Raw genomic sequence first — 22,576 nt, forward strand, 5'->3', positions numbered from 1 at the left:
TCTGCAGTTAGTAGTCTTGAGTTAGAGTCTGAAGAATAAAGACAGAGTTTTGAGTTGTAAGCAACAAGTATAGCTGCTAAATTCCTTTTGTAAATTAACAGAATGTGTTTCTTCTAAGAATGGTCTACAGATCCTCTCTGTCTTGGTACCAACTCGGTCACCCTGAAACAAGCGTGCATCCCGAATCCTTTAGCCCCAAGAAACCAGGGCACTGGATCCAACATAAAGCTAAGACACAGGAATAAATGCATCTTAAATTGCAGAAGCAGCATGCTAGAGCCAGAGCTAAGCAATCCAACAGCCAACAGATCAGATCAAAGCTCTGCAGTGCCACCACATCTAGCATTGAAAGGTCGTGGACAATTAAACAACTAACTGGAGGAAGCTCCACAACCATCCCCATCCTCAATGATGGGGGAGTCCAGCATGCCAGTGCAAAAGACAAGACTGAAGCATTTGCAAACATCTAGAAGTGCCAAGTGGGTGATCCATCTTGGCCTCCTCCTGAGATCCCCAGCATCACAAATGTCAGCATTCAGCTAATTTGATTCACTCCACGTGATATCAAAAAATGACAATGGGCCCTGACAACATTCTGGCTATAGTACTGTGCTCCAGAATTAACCAAGCCCCTAACTAAGCTATTCCAGTAAAGATGGTATCTACTCAAAAAATGTAGAAAATCGCACAGGGATGTCCTGGTCACAAAAAGCAGGGCAAATGCATTTCAGGCAATTACTGCTCTATCAGCCTACTCTCAATCATCAGAAAATAGAAGGAAGGTGCCATCAACAGTCCTAACAAGTGGCACTTACTCAGCAATAACCTCTCACCGATGATCAGTTTGGGTTCCAGCAGGACCACGAGGTGTCAGCTGTGGCTCAGTTCATAGCACCCTCGCCTTTGAATCAGAGGGTTGTGGGTTCATGTCCCACTCCCGGAAACCAAGAACTGTGATTGTACTCGAAAGAAGTTGCAATCTGTGACTGTTGGTAACTCGAAAGAGTTTCCAGCAGGACCACTTGGCATCAGACCTGACTACAACCTTGCTTCAAACATGGACAAAAGAGCTGAAGAAGAGGTGAGAGTGTCTGCCCTTGGCAGCAAGGCAGCATTTGAATGAGTGTGGCATCAAGGAACCCTAGCAAAATTGAAGTCAATGGGAATCAGAGCAAAAACTCTCCATGGTTGGAGTCATACCTAGCACAAAGGAAGATGGATGTGGTTGCTGGAGGCCAATCATTTCAGTTCCAGGACATTGCTGCAGGAGTTCCTCAGGGTAGTGTCCTAGGCCCAACCATCTTCAGCTGCTTCATCAATTACCTTCCCTCCATCATAAGATCAGAAGTGGGGATGTTCATGGATAATTGCACAATATTCAGTACCATTCATGTCTCCCCAGCTACTGAAGCAGTCTGTATCCATTTGCAGCAAGACCTGGACAACATTCGGCCTTGGGCTGATAAGTGGCAAATAGCATTTGAACCATAGAAGTGTCAGGTAATAACCACCTCCAACATGAGAGAATCTAACCATCTCCCCTTGATATTCAATGACATTAACAACTCTGAATCCCCACCATCAACATCCTGGGGATTCCATTAACCAGAAACTTACCTGGGCCAGTCATATAAATGCTGGGGTTACAAGAGCAGGTCAGAGGCAGGAAATTTCACCTCCAGGCTCTCCAGAGCCTGTCCACCATCTACAAGCCATAAGTCAGGAGTATGATGGAATACTCTCCACTTGCCTGGATGAATGAGCTCCAACAACACTCAAGAAGCTTGACACCATCCAGGGCAAAGCAGCCCACTTGATTGGCACTCCATCCACAAACATTCACTCCCTCCACCACTCCATACACATAGTGGCAGCAGTGTGTACCAGCTCCAAGATGCACTGCAGGAATTCACCAAGGCTCCTGAGACAGCATCTTCCAAACCTGCAACCTTTGCCACCTAGAAGGACAAGGGCAGCAGACACATGGGAACACCACCTGAAAGTTCCCCTACAGGCCACACGTCATCCTGACTAGGGACTATTTCTCCGTTCCTTCACAGTTGTTGGATCAAAATCCCCAAACTCCCTCCTTACCAGCACTGTGGGTGTACCTATATCACATGGGTTGTAGCGGTTCAAGAAGGTGGCTCATCACCAGCTTCTCAAGGGCAATTAGGGTGGGCAACAAATGCTGACTTTGCCAACAATACTCACATCCCATTAATGAATAAAAAAAACATTGCCTGTCTTCCTCCCTGTCTGAGATCATTTGCTGATGAAACACTCATCCATGCCTTTGTTACCTCTAGACCTGACTATTCCAGCACACTCTTGGCCTGCCTCACACATTCTACCCACCATAAACTTGAGGTCATCCAAAACACTGCTGCCCATGTCCTAACTTGCACCAAATGCGGTTTACTCATCACCCCTGTGCTCTTTGACATACACTAGCTTCCGGTTAGGCACCGCCTCAATTTTTAAAACTTTCATCGTGTTCAAATCCCACCATGGCCTCACCTCTCCCTATCTTTGCCATTTCCTTCAGTCCTGCAGTCCTCCAAGATAACTGAGCTCCTCTAATTCTGGCCTCTTGGGCAGCCCCAATATTGCTCCCTCCACCATTGGTGACCGTGCCCTCAGCTGCCTGGGTCCTAAGCTCCGGAATTCCCTCCCTAAACTTCTTTGCTTCTGTACCATTCTCTCCTCCTTAAAACTCACCTCTTTAACAAAACTGTTCCTCACCTGCCCTAATAGCTCCTGTTGTGACTCAGTATCATTTTAATAATGCCTATGTCAAATACATTGGGGATGTTTTATTATGTTAATGGTGCTAAATAAATACAAGTTGTTGTTGAGACTCAAGATAGCCTTATTCCAAAGTATAGATATTTATTATAGTTACAGAAGAAGTTACTACAAGAAATTAAAGAAGTTAAAATATAAAGGTTACACTCGAACATAGTAAATAAGTGTAAATGGATTTCCCATGGTCACAATGAAGATTTGTTAGCCCTGCAAAAAATCTTCCAAATGATTCAGACCAGCATGGTTTTAAACATAAGCTTCAATATACATTGACTGATAACAGTATATGGTTCTTATACAGTTGTTCTACATTATTACATTAAATGATAAGCAATAAGTACAACCTGTCTCCTCCATAAAGTCCAAGCTGATCAGACCTTACTGTTAAGGTGAAAAGATTGCCCACAAGAGCTCTAACTTTTGGAAAGAACAGGTTCTACCTTGATACTATTTGTCTACCTTGGGCCGTATGCGCTGGTAACCCTTTCCTTGCTATCATCCCACCAAGCTGACACCACAACACTTGCTCAAGGTGAGTTGTTTACACAAAGCCCTTATCCCCTTGGCCTCCAACTCTGTGTTACAGGTTTTATTGTTGTCCTGTGGAACATGCACTTTATCCCAAAACACAAGCAGTTAACAGTAATCTCAGTTATAAGGACATTTGAACTTTCCGTACAAAGATGGACAGGAAGAAGATCAACTAGTAATGGTCAATATTCTACCAAGAGTGATACAATCTGTTAACACCTGCAAGGTGTCAACGTGATCGATCTCAATCAGTCTTGTAGTAACACATGACCATGTCCAATATCTCACTCTGAGGATGTTCTAATATTTGATACTTTAAGTCTGCCTTATATATATTAAATAATTCATTACATTCTGGCTCCCAGGAACAGGGCGTGACAGATTTTAAAAAGTCTATGGCATAAGCACTGGCATTAAAGACTCCGGAAAATGATCAACCTTTCTTCACGGAGATTGGAAGTATCAGATATATGTTCTTGTCTGCCATCATCCTCCAGCAGCACTGTGGACTCTCGGTAACTGTGATCTATGTCTCCCACCAGTGAAGCAGACAAACAGGGCCCAATTTTAAGAACAGAAGAAATAGAAGCAGGAGTAGACCATTCAGCCCCTGGAGCCTGTTCCACCACTCAATACGATCTTGACGGATCTTCTGCCTCAACTCCACTTTCCTGCCCACTCCACATATCCCTGGATTCCCTGAGACCAGATATTTGTCTTATCTCATCCTTAAACATCTTCAACAATGGAGCATCCACAACCCTTTTGAGTGGGGAGTTCCAGCAAAACCCTCTTAAATTGGGGGAGAGAGAAATCCTCCAACAGTACGGGACTGGATAAGTTCATTTTTTTGCAAACTCATACCTCCTACGGAGCTACAGGTATTGTTTACCTGGGGTCCTCAAGGATGCGGCTGTTTCTAGCAGCCATGTAGCAAGATGGACTTGAGGATTACAGGAGAGAAGCTTAGAGACCTAGCATGTCCATACTCCATTGTATTTCGTGACAGGGCTGTTGCTTTCTGGTAAGTGAAATGAGTGTGCTATATCCATCCCTGAGCCCAGCAAGATACCCTCTTCCCATTCCTATAGAGGGTTTCATGCAGTCACCTCACTCCAGGAGGATTTCTAGCAGGATTTGGGATTGGGATTGACATTACCAATCTGGGATTGAAATGTATGTGTTAAAAGGGTTAAAGAGGGGTTACCCTGCCCAACAGGCAGAGTGAGCAGCAGTAGCTTATATATCACAAAAGTCAGAGTTGCACTTCCTCTCACCATGTTCTCTGACTGTCACCTTTCACCCCCTTTGTCATTGATTGACCACCTACCAATTGGCAACACATAGCCTTTGGCAGAGCTGATCCAGTGGATGCTGGCAGAGGCTGAATGGAGGCTAGAGCCCTCTGGGTTGATCAAAGTCTGGGAACATTCTAAAACTGCCAGTGCAAACGGCAAGGCAGTTCCACCAGTCAAGAAGATTGAGATTGCCTAGCAATATGAAACACACTCAGAGCCCTGCAGGATCACATAAGTAACATACAAAGTTAAACACGGCTTTTAGATATTGCAGGGGTGCAGGGTGAGGACCCTTGCATTAAATGGCTCCAGGCAGCCATTAAAAGTGAGGCATGGCCCAAAGAAGCCTTTAATGTAAAAGGCAATATTTACAGTATTCGGTCACATTATTTTATCAGGATAATAACTGGGTAGTACCACAGTCACTTCATAATGAGGTGGTGTACTGCGCCCAAAACTCTAGTGGCACCAGGCTGGTTGCCTGTCCAATGATTAATACAGTAGGTGTGATGGCCTCATGTGGACTAGAGCCTGAGTGCCAGTGTTAATCAGTGCCTTTGTGCTTGGTACGTCCACAGGCCCAGAGTTAATACATTCTGCAGCCATGTTCTAGCAACCATGTCCCATGGGGAAATTTGCAGATTGATCATGCAGAGGATACAGAAGGGTAACCAGTACATTTTGGTTATAATTGATTGTTTTTCTAAATGAGTTGAGGCTATCCTTATGAGAGGACCCAGTGCTATACAAACTGTAACGGTGCATATCAGCATGTTTTCACTCACTGGGGGCTGCCAAAACAGAATGGAGGTCGATCAGGGGACACATTTCCCTGGGTAGGGTCACGGGGGAGATACTAAACACAGGTCCTTAACACCATATCTATTTGTTCCCGAGATAAGGCTGCCAAAGCACCTAGGAAGTGTGTCCATGTTTACAGAGGGTCCCCGGAAGTGTGTCAGTGTTTACAGGGAGCCCCAGGAGTGTGTCGTTATTTACAGAGGTCCCCAGGAGTGTGTCAGTAGTTAATAGGGGTCCCGAGAGTGTGTCAGTGTTTACAGTGTGTTCCCGAAAATATGTCAGTATTTACAGTGGGTCCCCGGAGTGTGTCAGTATTTACAGTGTGTTCCCGGAGTGTGTCAGCATCTACAGTGGGTTCCTGGGAGTGTGTCAGTATTCACAGGTGCTCCCCAGGGTGGTGTGTCACTATTTACAGTGGGTTCCCGGAGTGTGTCAGTATTTACAGTGGGTCCCCGGGAGCGTGTCAGCATTTACAGTGGGTCCCCGGGAGTGTGTCAGTATTTACAGTGGGTCCCCAGGAGTGTGTCAGCATTTACAGCGGGTCCCCGGGAGTGTGTCAGTATTTACACTGGGTCCCCAGGAGTGTGTCAGTATTTACAGTGGGTCCCCGGGAGTGTGTCAGCATTTACAGCGGGTCCCCGGGAGTGTGTCAGCATTTACAGTGGGTCCCCGGGAGTGCGTCAGTATTTACAGTGGGTCCCCGGGAGTGTGTCAGCATTTACAGTGGGTTCCCGGAGTGTGTCAGTATTTACAGTGGGTCCCCAGGAGTGTGTCAGCATTTACAGCGGGTCCCCGGGAGTGTGTCAGCATTTACAGCGGGTCCCCGGGAGTGTGTCAGCATTTACAGCGGGTCCCCGGGAGTGTGTCAGTATTTACAGTGGGTCCGCGGGAGTGTGTCAGTATTTACAGTGGGTCCCCGGGAGTGTGTCAGTATTTACAGTGGGTCCCCGGGAGTGTGTCAGTATTTATTGGGAATCCAGAATTGTGTCGTTAGTCCCTCTCAAAGGAATGTTTTTGTGTTTCCCCCCCCATTCCATCCAACATTGCTGTTTTAGTTTGTAACAAATGTGTTGTAGACTTGGAGTCATTTAGACAGTTATGCTGATTGGGTGGGATAAAGTAAGGGTGAGAGGATGCTTGTGTGGAGCATAAACAATGAGCCCAATGGCCTGTTTCTGTGGTGTAAAATTCTTTGTAATTCTATGATGTTAAGTTCTGAGTCAAGGCATGGTCAGAGGTTAGAAGCCCGTGATCCACTCTGTTCCAACAACATCATAGACAGCACTTACTCCATGACAAAAACAAAATTATCTGGAAAAACTCAGCAGGTCTGGCAGCATCGGCAGAGAAGAAAAGAGTTGACGTTTTAAGTCCTCACGACCCTTCAACAGAACAGAACTGAGAACTTACTCAGTTCTGTTGGAGGGTCGTGAGGACTCGAAACGTCAACTCTTTTCTTCTCCGCCGATGCTGCCAGACCTGCTGAGTTTTTCCAGGTAATTTTGTTTTTGTTTTGGATTTCCAGCATCCACAGTAGTTTTTTGTTTTTGTACTTACTCCATGACCACTGTTATGAAGCAGGTCATGACCAACAAAAGGGCTGTTCAGAAGCAGGGGACTGTGACACCAGCACCTCATAAATCAACTGCTGGCTGTAGCAGGAGGTAAAATAACTTTGAGCTGAAATTTAAGCATTTTTCTCAATCTGATTGTGTTTCACACACCTCCCTCCTATTCAGAATCCCTGACCAAACGTGCCCTCAAGAGTCTTACAGTCATCCTGAAAACTCAACTCTCGACAGCTGCTGCCTTCTACTTTGTGAGTTAGCGTTGCCCAAGTCACCACAGAACTATTTGTGCCCTGAATAGATTTGTCAAAATTCTATGAATGAAAGTTTAATCTTTTGGACACGGTGGTAACACCCAGGAAATTAATCATAGTTAATTAAAGATAATTTTTGGCATGTTTTTTTTAAGCTGTATTTGATTGCTTTTGTTTATTAGTTAGAAAAATATTGGAGATTGGGGAACAATGGCTGTTGGACCAGGAGGTGCCAGATGGAGGGAGTGGAAAGTGATGGGCCAAGGCCCACAAAGTGACAGCTCAGGTACAATCACGTCAAGAGATCCCTACCATCTGACTTCATGGACAATCAACCACGACCCGGGAAAAGACAAATTTCTTATCCTTTTGGCTTCAGGGAACTGGTTGTCATGATGAAGAAAACAGAATTTTAAAATATACTGATATATGTTCCAATGGTTGGAAAATTGAAGGAAGTTATTGGCAAATGAAAAGACTGACACAGGACAGAGATACAGAAAGACGACTTAGGAGCCAAAGATCTACCTTTGGGCAGAGTACATATGATGATGATGATGATGATACTCTAAACTCTAAAGATAGCAGAATAGCTACAGGAAATACACAAAAAAAAATCGGGGGTATATTCAGAATAGTAACAGTTTAAAGTATTTTGGTCAAAATTCTGCTTCTTCATTTAGCATTGGGGGAGTCACCCATGGCTCTGTGGATAACTCTCTTAGAATCTGAAAGCTGTGGGTTAAAGTGTCACTCTTGTGACTTAAGTGTGACTTAAGCGCATAAGTTTTCATTATCAGGACTACCATTTCAGCAGGTCATGCTTGGTTTAGCCAGCGCTACCCATATAAATGTTGGCGGATTACAAATAATAATGTGTTGCCGACACAACTAAAGCAAAAGCCAAATCCAGGCAGACACTCCCAGTGCAGCACTGAGAGGGAGCTGAACTGTTGGAGGTGCCATCTTTTGGATGAGACATCAAATTGATGCCCCACCTGCCCTCTGAGGTATTGGTAAAAAAGATCTTATGACACTATTCCAAGAACAGCAGGGGGGGGGGGGGTGTTCTCTGGTTTCCTCGCCAAAATTTATACCTCAATCAGCAGCTAAAACAGATTATTTGATAAGTTATGTCGTTGTTGTACCTGGGGCATTGCTGTGTGCAAATTGGCTGCTGCAATTCCTTTCATTACAGTGACCTAACTTCAAAAATATCAAACTGGCTGTAAAGCACTCCAGGGCATCTCACGGGTGTGAAAGGCACTATATAAATGCAAGTCTCTTTTTTTCTTTCACTGCATCTTAAATTGGCAAGTAATGAAGGTAAGGTCTACTCCGAACCATTCCAAAACTACTGTTTCAGCTTATCCCTAGCTGGCAGTCTAAGAGTGACAGTCATTATTGCTGCATCTGAATAAACACTCCAAATGATCTGGTAATAACCGGCTGCTTTTATTTTCAGACCCTCGAGAGAAATCTATCAAAGGATAATAAAACAATACAAGAGAATAATGCTTAGTCCCATCAGGTGGCCATCTAGTGTTCAGAGAACAATATGCAAGGATTGTGACACTTAACCACTGAAGTTAGCCATTTGCAATCTGTATAAATTTTGGGTTCTTACACTCCACTGATGTACAGCTGGTCACATTTAAAAAGAGAGAATTACGTTTCACAATGTTGCGCAGTAGGAGGTGCTCAGTCTGAGGTCAAGGTTCAAGCATAGGCTGAGAGCAGAATCAACAGATGTTGTTTTGCTCTGGCCCAGTCACAGTGCTGCAGCATCTTACCCAGAAACACTAACTAATAATCGGAAGAGTCATATACACTAAGAGAGAGATTCCTCGCCTTAGTGAAAACCTCATCTGAAGGATGAAAGGTTCAAACCCAGCTTGTTATGTTGAAGCATATCTGGGTGCTTGCTCATTCTTTCCTTTCACTCAGCATTACACGAGGTTTAAGGTATGGAGATTGCACTGATATTTCCAGTGAAAGCTCTACCCGCACTATCTGAGGAAAACATTTTGCTGAAATTCCCTACACCAGGATTTTTATAAAAAATATTCATTCAGGGGATGTGGGCGCATCTCTGCCTTGGCCAGCATTTATTGCCCATCCCTAATTGTCCTTGTTCAGAGGGCATTTAAGAGTCAACCACACTGCTGTGGGTCTGGAGTGACATGTAGGCCAGACTGGGTAAGGACGGCAGATTTCCTTCTCTAAAGGATAATGGTGAACCAGGTGGATTTTTACGACAATCGTTTCATGGTCACCATTAGACTTTTAATTCCAGATTTTTATTGAATTCAAATTCCACCATCTACCATGGTGATTCGAATGCTCTTGAGGACCCGGGTCCCCAGACGTGTGAAAGCTGTGGATGCTAAGGTGCGATGCCCAGAACTGAACACAGTTACTCCAGATGGGGTCTGACCAAGACTGTACAATTGAAACATCACTTTGTACACCAACCCCTGGGATAAGGACCAACATTCCAGTAGCCTTTTTGATTACTTACTGTACCTGTGAACTAACTTTTAGTGATTTGGATAGTTAGATAACCAAATTCCTTTGCACTGCTGCAGCTCCTAGTCACTCATCACTAAGAATATATTCCAAGAGAGCTGCATTGACTGAATACAGCAGCACCCCAGAAACAATTCCCTGCTTGCTTTGCGCTCCATAGCAAAACAGCCGAGAGACAGCAGGTTAGGCCTCCATCCCATCTCAATCACTAACACCTAGTTAAAGACTCTAACATTGTGCATGACATCAAAGTAATAATTTTAACAAGATGCCCAAGGAATTAGTTGATTTAGTAGAGGTGCTCAAAAACATGAAGAGTAAATGAGGACAGCTGTTTCCACTGGCAGGGGTGTCAGTAACCAGAGGACACAGGTTGAAGAGCCAGCGAGGAAATGAGGAGAATTTTTTTTGCTGATGGCAGAGTGAACATCCACTGCCTGGGGAATTTAATGAAGGCAGTCTTGGAAAGCAGGCGCAGGCTGTTGTAGGTGGGGGGTGGTGGTAGCATTGAAAGCAGAAGCTCCATGGTCCAAAGAGGGGGCCACAGGCAGGGAAGTGTGTCCCTTCCGACCATCAGCCCCCTGAATGTTACTTTTTGGACTTTCCAGTCAGAGGCTCAAGGTCTCCTGCCTACTTCAGCAAGAACCACCTCTCCTGGTGGTACAGCTGGGGCTTCAGGCCTGTGGGCCCTGACACCGGGCTGGCAGCATCAGGAGCCCACCCACTGTCCTTAATTGGACGGCGGACATACAGGCAGATAAAATTGGCGAGCAGGTCCCGCTGCCAGAAAGTCCAGCCTCAGGGCCTGCTCTTTGTCCCTATATCGGTATCCTGGAGACAAAGGTAAAAATTCAGGCCAACATTTCAGGTCCGTGATCTCTCATCAGAACCAGAAAAGTTAGAAATTTGAGTGAGTGAAGGCGGGGAGTTGGGAAAAAGAATAGAGGGAAGGTGTGTCATAGGGTGAAAGACTGGAGAGATTAAATGTCAAAAGGTTTTGTGGTGCAAAGCCAAAGGGAATGGTAATGGGACAATGAAAGAGACAAAAGATGTGCCTAGAGGAGGTATGAATGGCAGAATCCTGAATAGCTGCCATTCGAATGAAAGGAAAAGGAAATAAGAGTGAACCAAGAGAAAATAAAAGCAGCAAAGAAAATGGAAACTAAATGCGAACAAAAGTTATGGTGTATAATAAAATCTGAGAGGGTAGAGGCTCAGTTTAACATCTCATCCAAAAAGCTCTGACTGTGCAGTACTCCCTCAGAGCTGCACTGGGCGGGTTGTTCAAGACTCTGAAGTGGGACTTGAACCTACAACCCTCTGAATCAGAGGTGAGCACCATCCACTGAGTCACAGCTGATAGCTACAGCACTCATACACAGTGCATCCACTGCACCAGAGGATGTGTGAATTGTATAAGTTTTTTTAAAAAATGTGAAAGCTGGCTTGTCGAAATGCCTATCTGATAAATTCACTGTCCCTGGTTTGGAAGAACATTGTTAGCTTCATGGTTTGGCTTAGTAAGTTATGTGTCTGCAATGTCCTTTGGAAAGTTTGAAGGTTGACATTCTACTGTAATCATCTTTCTGAAGTAACAATACTGTTTGGCTTTATGGTGAAACTACCTATTGACCTGCGGCCATTATCTGGTATAGTATATTCTGGCCTTGGCTTCTTAATTTTCTGAAAAATTAACTTCCAACTTGCAAACTTTGCCCACCAAACAGCAATTGAACAATCATAAGCTCAGGCAGGGAGTTTAATTAGATCTTAAAGGGACAGACGATTTTAAACACAATCACATTTTAGCACCAGAATAATTCAACGAGTGCCGTCTGATCATAGAATCCTAGAACCTTATAGCACAGGAGACTATTTGTCTCATCACGCCTGTACTACCTCTTTAAAGGAGCTATCCAATTAGCTCTGCACCAGCATTTTCTCCATCACCCTGGTTTCTTTGAGCGCGTGGCCAATTTGCCTTCCATCACAGTTTCAGGCAGTGTGTCTCAGATCTTAACTGTTCTCTTTATGGAATAATTTTTCCTCACTTTCCCTTTAATTCTTTAACCAATTTATTTTACAATTCCGACCTTCTCACAACACTTTTAACTTAAGTTCATTAAAGTCAGTTTCTGTGAGTAGGATGGATCTCTCAGGAAGTTAACAAGTACTGTAAGGGATAGTTGAAAAGAACTTTGAACTGAAACATTGCCTTACCCAAAGTAATTTCCATCTGCTCAACAGGGGCAGGTCCCTATGATTCCTTAAATGGAATAATATGCCGCAGAACTAATGATGAGGCTTTAGTTAACAGCATAAATGCACCAAAACCACATTAAAAGCCCACCACAATGCAAGAGGTCTTTAATTTCAAGCGAAGCCCAATAGTTAGATGTAGTTAAAAATAAGATAATGCAGAAGGAGAAAAACGCTGCACATTATCAATAGTAAATACTTAACAATGAAAGATTGAATTGATCCACAACAGATCCTTAGATCTTATTGCCTTTACACACTCCAATAGCCTGCAAGACTTTTGGAAGAAATAGCCTTTCAAAGACTTTCCTGAATCTTTTTCCAGGCGAGGTAATAATCTTGCCTGCTTCACAGAGTCCAGTTATCAATTCCACAAACTGTAACAAGAACATGAAAAACATGGCTGAATGCCTATCATCCACTATTTTTAAGTCACAATTATTCTGACTATCTAAAATCATATAAAAAGGAACACAAATCTTCCCTTCTTTGACAAGATTTATTTTGGTTCTCAGGTCAACATAAAATATTGCATCACCCAATTTACTTGCAGCAGCAGAAAATATACCTTTTTTTAAATTTTTCATCTGCAAGGGTACATTTAAGCACATCAACGTGCACATATACTTCCCCGCATAGACGCCCATGCAATTTTGTGTGCACACAAGTGCTTGCACATGCACAGGATGTATGTTGCAGGGTTGAAGCGAAACCATAGTTCCCTCTGAATAATGTAACTGACACGGCGTAACCAACTATACTCTGAGCATTTGGTTGTACAGCATTCGAGGGTCTCAAGACTACCGTTCAGACTGAAGCAGGAAACCTGCGGGCAATATTGGTGTAGGGCTGATTCCGTGCTGCATTCCAAATATTTGAACTGTTCATGCATTATCATTGCAGACGGTCTGGCTGTATTTAAAAGGTCACACAAGGTCCGTCTGGTCACATTCCTTAGGGTTTCATTGAAAAAAATGGAGCACAGGGATAACGTCCCACCTTTAGCAAATAGCTACATATTTTCACTTGAGTCAAGAGACTTGCCAAAGGAGTGCTAACGTGTCACACTCAACTTTGCCATTTTGTTTAACAATTTTAAATGAAATAACCAGGGATAATAAATGTTCAGCGATTGAGGGAAATCTGTAAGGTTCATCTTAATTTTTGGGCTGCAAAGCTGATGAGAGATGATGCTTTGTAAAATATTGCTCCTGTTGGCACTTTGCCACCTTATAATTAATCAAACCTAATCACATACCATCGTGAGAATAGAATGTTAACGTGCACTGCTTAAACTTCCCACACTTGCCACCAAAAATTGAACTATTTAATCAAAATTACTCCCACGCATTAAGTCCATTATCTTTCGCAAGATTATAGTGCTGTTTGTAAAATCTTACTCTGCAGAAGTTGCAAAAAGACCACTTTGAACTGCAGCAGACGGATGGTGGTGCAGGAATTGCTGGAAGACTTGTGCTTGTGCACTGAGGGCTCTTACAAAACACTGTCACTTTGGAAACGTGACTCACAAAAGCATCAGCCTGCTGAGGGGTTTGGACCTGTGAAATCAGTGCGCCAGTGGAATTATACACCCAGTGCCTGGTTCCAGCATCTCCGTGTCATTGTGTCTTCATATCCACCCCCCTCTCTTCCACTCCATTCCCCTCCCCAGTGTCCAGGACTTGACTGTGCATCACTTCCCTTTTCGGTCAACGAGACGGATAGCAATTAAACCCGCACACAAACCCAGCAGGCACACACAGATGAGTGCATTTACCATACAATCCATTCCTTTCTTTGAGAGAGGCACTCAAGCTGCTTTCTGCTCCCAGTTTCTTTCTCATTTTTCTTGTTCTAACCTGTTTATAGTGCAGAGCAGATGCAACATCTTTGCTCTATTGGAATGCAGACAGTAATTGAAAGTGTAATATGTGCGTCACTCGCAAGCAAATCTGTGCAGCGTTTTAATACAATTTCTAGGCAGCAATGTAAAGCGTCTCGAGTTCCACTACAGGTAAGTGAGATGTACCCATTATAATCATGATTGAAATTGCTTTATGCAGCCCTCGAAGGCTAATCTATCATTCAGAGAGGGTTGTTGGGAGCTCTAAATTTTCTTCATTAGCCTTACACACCCACAGTATTTATCAGGGATGGTGAAATGATCCATCAGATTAATTTTACTAACATTCTAAGGGTTCTCAAAACGCTAAAGAGAATGGACTGCACCCTGTGCATTAAAGTTTGTTGCATTGATAATATCCATTGTAATTTATATCTGGGGGCGAGGGTTTATAGCTGTCTACATATAACCTGCTTAACCATTCTTCCCTGGTACTGATGTCTATGGCTGTGATGCAAAATATGTTGAGCTGCAGCTAATGAAGGGAGTGATGAATAAATCCCACGGGCTCTTTTTGGTTTTGAATGAAGGGCTTACTTACTTAAAGCTGTTTCAGTCACAGATTCTCCGTCTTTCTTCTAATCCCTGACAGCACCTGCAGTATTTTGGGGCGATGGGAAATCATTCTAGTCTTTCTTAAAGCCACATCAAGCATAGAACGATATGGAACAGAAGGAGGCCATTCAGTCCATCATGCCTGTACTGGTTCTTTGAAAGAACAATCCAATTAATTCCGCTTCCCCAGCTCTTTCCCCATATTGCACAGCACAGTATTTATCCAATTCCCTTTTGAAAGTTATTGTAGAATCTGCTTCCACTGCCCTTTCAGGGACCACATTCCAGGTCACAACAACTCACCATGTAAAAAATCTTTTCCTCATGTCATCTCTGGTTCTTCTGCCAATCACCGTAAATCAGTGTTCTCTGCTTACCTCCTGCTACTGGAAACAGTTCTCTCTTGGTTTACTCAATTCTCTCAAATTGAAAAATGCAACACTTGGTCTTAAAAGTTCCTGAACCAAAATCCCACTGTCAATAACTGAGCTTGCTTACTTATTGGGAGAAGAGCAGGATCAGGGCCTAGCAAGGATCCAGGAATCACTAACAATTGGCTAGATTCACATGGCTGGAAATGATGTATTACCCCTTCATGGGATGTGGACATCACAGGCAAGGCCACCATTTGTTGCCCATTCCTAGCTGCCCTTGAGGAGGTGGGTGAATCATCTTATGGAACACAACAGTCTGATACAACTGAGAGTCTTGCTAAGCCAGCTTTATGGTCACTTTTATTGATAACCAGATTCTTTTTATTTCCAGACTTTTTTGATTTTAAGAAAAGCTGAATTCATGGTGGGGATCCGAACTCACTTACTGTGGATTACTAGTCCAGTAACATGACCACTACATTACTATAACCCCAAAGAGTGTTTGCATGAGGCACTGGGGCACTGCCACTGCATCACCCCCCCGGCCCCCGCCAGAGGATTGGAGCCCTGCATGGGCCAATTAGGGGGAAGGAGAAGAGTGCATGGGACACAGAAAAATAATCCAAGGCTTTTGTAATGAATTTCTCCCCAAACCTCACTGAACCCGAACTGATCCCTCAAAGTCTGGGTCAATTCAGGAGAGGGAGCATAAAGCCAGGCAGCACTGCGTAGCTAAAATGCTGACAGTTTTCTTGATACATTATGTTGCTTTGTAACTTCCCCGTTGGACACCACTTGCCACTTTTTTGTCAGTCCGTGCAGCTAACCTTAATCTAAATTTTTGTAGTCAGCCATGTTCCATTTGAAACAAAAACAAAAATAGCTGGGAAAACTTAGCAGGTCTGACAGCATCTGCGGAGAGGAACACAGTTGACGTTTCGAGTCCGTATGACTCTTCATCAGAGTTCATGAGTTCTGATGAAGAGTCATACGGACTCGAAACGTCAACTGTGTTCCTCTCCGCAGATGCTGTCAGGCCTGCTGAGTTTTTCCAGCTATTTTTGTTTTTGTTTCAGATTTCCAGCATCCGTAGTATTTTGCTTTTATCTTCATGTTCCATTTGAGATAGCCAGGCAGTGAAACTGCAGCCTAATCTTTATAGCTTTTAATTACAGAGACACACAATGCACCTCCAAACCCAATAATCACAGTTTCAGAAGCGAAACGCTGTATACTGGAAATCTGAAATAAAAACAGGAAATGCTGGAAATATTCAGCAGATCCGGCAGCATCTGTGGAGAGAGACTCAGGGGGTATTTTATGGAGCCTGCAGGAACAGGAAACATGGCTAATTAGGCAGAAGCCAAAATGTTGATTTTTGGACAAAAGGTTGAGATGCAGATAAGCAGCATATTTGCAGCATGTCAAGCCTTACTGTTTCGTTCACAGTAATGTCCCTAACTCCGCTGTAACCATCAATACATGCCAATCACAAGGCACGCCAGTACATTTAGCTTTCTGAATAAACCAGTCAACCAATAATGGCAAATCACACATGAATAAAGTGAAGCCAATGTAAAGTGAAATATTGACAAGTGTAATTTAAATTTGAAAATGCCCTTGCCAGCTTTGTTTTCACAATACATCTCATCTCATGTTAATTGCAATGGAGTTGGGCAAGAAAGTTAGGGCCATGATGAAGAGACTCCCTGTTTGACCAGGAGGCTCTTTTATAACCCACCCATACTTACTGCATTGTCAGCTGACAGTGGGTTTCACCACTGGAAAGCTTTCCCCGCTGCATGATTGCATGTTTCTCCCATACACTTTAAATTTGAATTGTAATCACTCGGAAACCAGCAAAAAGCAAGAGAGTGGAAGTGGCGCGCATTTCCTGTTTCACCATTGGGAACCATGCGCCACAGATAAAATTTTGCCCACCGAGTTCTGTCTCTCTCTGTCCACACCTGCTGATTGTTTCCAGCATTTTGTGTTTCTATGAAGCACAGTTTCAATCCGCTCCTATCTATAAAAGAACAAGTAAATCTCCTGTTAATGCCTACCATCTGCATACAATTAAACACAATTAACATGCAATTAACAAGCCATTGATACAAGTTTAAATGTAAGAGACTTTGAACAATGGCCAATGGGCAGGAGAAACCTCTTCACACAGAGAGGTGTGAGGATGTGGGGTTCACTTGTCGCGTTAGTGATGGAGGGAGAAACTATGGGCTGGATTTTCACAGCATCATGTCCCAGTATATTCTGAATTCCAGACTGATTTTTATAATTTAAAAAACTGACCACAAAAGGATGCAAAAGAATAGCTGCCCAAGGATCACCCAGCTTCTCTTGTGTATTGAAACCAGCCCTCTGTCTCAAGAGGGGGCCTTACAGACTGATGTCAATGCTTTTCCTGAAACTAATTCAAAAGGGTATTATCAATTGAATGGGTCTTTCAAATACAAAGATACTGGCGGTCTCAAACTCTCAGGGTGTGAAATCCACAACACAGGATGTATATTTGACCTAACCACCCACCTTATTAGGAAAAAGGCTTTGAACTTGTACAAGTCACAGGATGAGACAGCTATACTTTGTTTGTTTTTAAAAACACCGGAAGCTGGTGTTTTTACGGATAGAATTCCACTGAAAGTCATCGAACCTGCTGCAAGTCATCCAAACAGCCAAGATAATAAATAGCAATACCTTGGAAGTGGGAGGACTGTCCCCCCAACCTGTTCCAATTTCAAGTTCACCTGAGAACAAACCTCCTGGAAATTTGTCTCCAAGAAGCCTCATAGTTTACTAAGAATTCTCTGCTTTATAGGACCTTCACTTCAACCAAAGCATCAACTTCATCTAAGAAACTACAGGCCTGCCACGAAAGAGACTATGATAATTATAAGTTATAACCATATTGTTTTACCTTCATCTGTATATGATCTTTTTGTGTCTTTGAGGCAGCTCAGCGGAATGTCATGTTTTAAATTCTAGAGCAAGTTTGTGATAATAAACTCTTTTATTTTAAACTCACTAAAAGCTTGCTGCTGGAAATTAATTAATTGAGACTGTCACTCTGGGAGTAAGAAGACACACCCCTCTTACAAAAACATACTGAACACATTGGGCAGCGAAAGGAAACACATAAATTCTGTCCCTGACAATGGAATTGGGAAGATTCTGCAGACCTTTAAAAATGGTGGGTGAGACCAATTCCAGGGTTCTCAGCCCCATTTCTAGCACCCCAATTTTTGCCAGCACAGGATAATGGTGAGGGCTGGTATGGGTCGTGATGCACCCTTCACTCCCCACCTGGCCAGCTCTATTGCGAGGATAGGCATCTCCTAACCATCCGCAATTTTTGTGGAGTCAATACAGCTTTCCAAGGATTCATGGTTCACGGCCACTCCAAGGCGTTGTGAACCACAGTCTGGATGAAGGAACCTTTGGGAAGGTAAGTTCTAAAAGTCTTACACATGCCCCCCATGCCAATCTATGCCCCTCTAACCACCCTCAATGGCTGCTCATACCCTCCATGCTGACTTATGCCACCCATTCCCAATGTCCCCCATATTCTCCATGCCAGCCTATGACACTTCCATGCCCATTCACCCAGCATACGCTATTTGCAGAACCAATAAGCCCTATAGTAACAATGGCATGTGTGGGAAAGCTTTAAAAAATAGTCATTCATAACTTTTTTTAAAAAAACTTTTCACTACAGCCCTATAAACATGTGAATCATTCCAGACCTTTAAAGTGCCATTAGCAGAGACTACATGCACTTGACATCTCTTTATCTTGTTAAATAAACATAGTGCAATTGACAAAATAGCTCTAAGAGAAAGAGCTGTCAATCATGCAATGTTGTACCTTGGGCACAGATGTTTCAACAGACTAATGGATATCTGGGCTCTCAGCACAGAAGGCATAATGAGGGCCTAATATTAAATAAAACAACTGCAGTGAAGTCCCAGAGCTCCAAGGGGTGCCTTTTAAGCAGCCCACCTCAGCACTCGGCAACCCCTATGGCTGCCATCGCCCTGTTTCATGGGGTGGGGGGCGGGCGGGGGCAGCAGGCCATACTGAAGTTAGCATCCGTCATCACCCCCCAAACAAAAATCCCACCTTTGCAGGCACTTTCTCCCAAGGCGGCCATGCTGAGCCAGTTCCCAACTCCCGTTATCTGACTTTAGGATGAAAATCCAGCCTTATGTCATCATTCAGGATTAGTTTGGAGATGTGGATAGAGGAAATGAGTTGAATGGGATATGAGAACGGGGGCACTGGTGGTTAAACATGATGAGAACTATTTGCCCATATGGAGGGCAAAGGCCAACATGGACTAGCTGAATCAGAATGGCCTGTTTCCCAGCTTCTATGTATTTATATTAAAAGGTTATTTATATTGATAAAATTACACAATGTTGTTCAAGAAGCAGGGCAGGGGAAGAAAATTCCCAGTGTCCTTAGCCAAGGGGGATAACTAGATTTTCCTGGCCTTCTGTCTTTGACTTCCTAGGGCTTCAAAATAATTCATTGTAGATGGGCATGGAGATCCATTCAAGAGAGGTGTTGAAGCACATGAGAAATTCTGAGTACGACTCAGTGAGTAGCACTCACCAGACAGGAAGATGGTCATAGTTTAAGTCCCACTTCAGAAACCTGAGCATTAAATCCAGGCTGACACTCCAGCGCAGTACTGAGGGAGTGCTGCACTGTCAGAGGTGCCGTTTTTCAGATGAGGCATTAAACGTTTGTGAAATTTGTAAATGTTGATGTTCAGAGGGACTTGGGCACACTCGTACAAGGAACAGAGAAATTAGAATGCAGGTAGAGCAAGCAATTAGGAAGACAGCCGGCATGCTGGCCTTTATTGTGATGGGATTGGAGTATAAGAATAAAGAAATATTGCTACAATTGCCAGGTCTTTGTTGAGATCACACATGGGGTGCTGTTCACAGTTTTGGTCTCCATATTGAAAGGCAGAACCAGCTTGAGGGGCCATATGGCCTACTCCAGCTCCTATTTCTTATACACAGAGCCAGGCCTGACAGTGACAAAAATTGATTAAAAGCCTTGTATCCACCAATGTTGCTTGGCCATCATTGAGAGTGGTCTGCAGCCTCTAAACCTCTGGGGCGTCTTCCAGTCTGCATTGAGGCTCTCAACAATCAGCTACTTGTGAGATGAAATGTTTGGGATAAATAATATATGTGTGTCTTTTGGATCTGCTTAAGTAGCAACACTAATGATTCTCTGCTACAAGATCATAAAAGGACTTTTTGCTGTTCTAATACCTTCATCTCCTTCAGTTAAATCGATATTGTGATAAGCTTTCAAACTCCAAGCCCATTTACTCAGAGTTTAGATACGTTTGTTATTAATTCGACCAGCATGCTCAAACAGATGTAGTTTGCTTTTGAAGGATTGGTTTTGTGTTTGATTCTATTCCATGGGATTCTAACCCTCTAGCTCCCCACCCCCCAACCCTGGGCTGAGTTAGAACATTAGGGGACATTTGGAACATTCCCTGGGCTAGAATCACGCTTTCCGCCCAGGGTCACTTGCTCGTTATCAAATCTCACAGTCTGTGTCAGATTTATCAATTCTGTGCTAAAAGAAACACCCAATGTCCATCATCAGAGTGATTTATAGCTCTTCACTCACAGCTGGGACCGGCATTTTAGCTGTTTGATGACAAAATTTGACAAATAAAACCCCCTAGAGGGGCTGAGGGAGGGGAGCAAAGGGGTTCAATAAACTGCTTTGCCTGAATCCTTCCCATATACAACCAGGAGCAGCTATCAAAAGGCTGGTGGGGAGGAACAAACAAACTTTCACTTTTCCATTTACCTATTGACTGGATGATCTAAGACTGGGAACCTGGGGCATTAAAGGGGAAGACTGATGGGGCAATAGAGGGAAAGCCTGATGGGGCATTGGAGGGGTTAGACAGATGGGCATCAGAGGGACTGCCTGATGGGGCATTAGGACAGACTGATCCGGCATTAGGGGACAGATGGATGGAGCATTAAAGGAACAGACTAAAGGGGCATAAGAGGGACAGGCTGAAGGGGTAATGGGGACAGACTGATGGGGCAATAGGGGGACAGACTGAAGGGGCATTAGAGAGACAACCTGATGGGGCATTAGGGAGACAAACTGATGGGTTATTAGGGGTACAGACTGAAGGAGCATTAGAGAGACAACCTGATGGGACATTAAGGGGACAGACTGATGGGGCATTAGGGGTACAGACTGAAGGGGCATTAGAGAGACAACCTGATAGGGCATTAGGGGGACAACCTGATGGGGCATTAGGGGTACAGACTGAAGGGGCATTAGAGAGACAAACTGATGGGGCATTAGGGGTACAGACGGAAGGGGCATTAGGGGTACAGACTGATGGGTCATTAGGGGGACAGACAGATGGGTCATTAGGTGGTGAGATGGGACATTAGGGCAATAACCTGATGGGGCATTAAGTGGACAACCTAATGGAGAATTCGAACAGACTGGTAAACCTGTCCCAGGATTAAGACCACAACCTGTGTCTTTAAGAGATGATCGTGGCCGGTTCTGTAAAGCAATGGAGTGTCTAACATTAAAATTTTGGAATAAGAACAAAGCCATCTTGACATTTAGGCTAAACATGGGGGTAGGAGCATCGAGTGGGACCGGGGAGGATGGGATGAGGTGGGGGGGGGAGTTGTGCAGGTCACAGACTCTGGGTGGATGGAGCCGGATCTTACCTTGTAAGTGTTGATTTACAACATTCTCCAGCCGATCTAACCTCTCCCTCAGCCTCAGATTCTCCCTCTTGTCCTCCTCCAATTTAAGTTCAGGTAAAGGCGGCTGCACTTTGATGTATCCACTGCCCTGGTAGTTGGTAACCCAGCCGATATAGATGAGGCACAGGAGATTGCTGACTCCGCTCAGGATAACACAAGTGGAGACCAAAGTTTTCGTTTTCCTGCCACAGTAACCCATGGCTTGCGACAATGTGCGGAGCAGCCTCTCTCTCCCTCTCTCTCTCTCCAGCCTCCTGGAATTTCTCAGGTCAATTTCTGCAACAAGGAAATTCCCAATCAGATGGAAACTGACGGGGGGACATCCCTCCAGATCCGGATTCTTTTTTTATATTCTCACTCCTCCTGTAAATTCGGATCAACCCAACTCTTGCAGCGGCTGTTTTTTCACTCGGAACGGGAGTTAGGGGAGTCGGTGCAAATTTACACAGAGACTCAATCTCCCCAGCTTCCCTCCGGCTGATTGGGAGACTGGTCCGGATCAGAAGAAGCAGATATACCGAGGCAAACCGGGCTCCTGAATGCAGGAGGATTGGGGGGTGGGTTTGGGGGCGGATTGATTAATCCGAGACGGGACCCGGAGCTGGGGGTTAGGCAGGTTCCCTCTGTTCCAGACCCAGGGTTTTGGGAGGGGAGGCGGGGGTCGTCTCCTTCACTTGCAGGGAGCTGAGGGGTGGCTGCAGCTCCCGGAGTTGCAGGGGACAGAGTTTGATCCACAGCGGCCCCGGGACCAGAGGCTGAGTACCCGGCTCTAATTGACTGGCACCGTCTCCCGCTCCCTCCAGGCTCCCTGGCTGATCAACTGGCTCCATCTGCGGGCTGACTGGGCCATTTACCCGGGGCAGCAGAGCCCGGGTCATCCTCACTACAGCCACATT

At 44.3% G+C, this 22,576-nt stretch overlaps 1 protein-coding gene across 3 annotated transcripts in view; it reads right to left on the reverse strand.

The window, feature by feature from the left end:
- LOC144684931 (polypeptide N-acetylgalactosaminyltransferase 18-like) overlaps positions 1 to 22,362 on the reverse strand; it is a 297,659-nt gene extending 275,297 nt beyond the window's left edge. The window contains exon 1 of one of the 3 annotated variants that reach the window (XM_078549348.1): positions 21,642 to 22,362. In XM_078549348.1, the coding sequence (XP_078405474.1) occupies positions 21,642 to 21,879 (238 nt within the window). In that variant the 5' untranslated portion in view covers positions 21,880 to 22,362. The remainder of the gene's footprint in view (positions 1 to 21,641) is intronic. The other 2 variants (XM_078549346.1, XM_078549347.1) reach the window with 2 other exon arrangements.
- Positions 22,363 to 22,576: the final 214 nt, after the last annotated feature.

This window comes from Cetorhinus maximus, chromosome 9 (genome assembly GCF_964194155.1).
Source record: "Cetorhinus maximus chromosome 9, sCetMax3.hap1.1, whole genome shotgun sequence".
Lineage (NCBI taxonomy): Eukaryota > Metazoa > Chordata > Chondrichthyes > Lamniformes > Cetorhinidae > Cetorhinus > Cetorhinus maximus.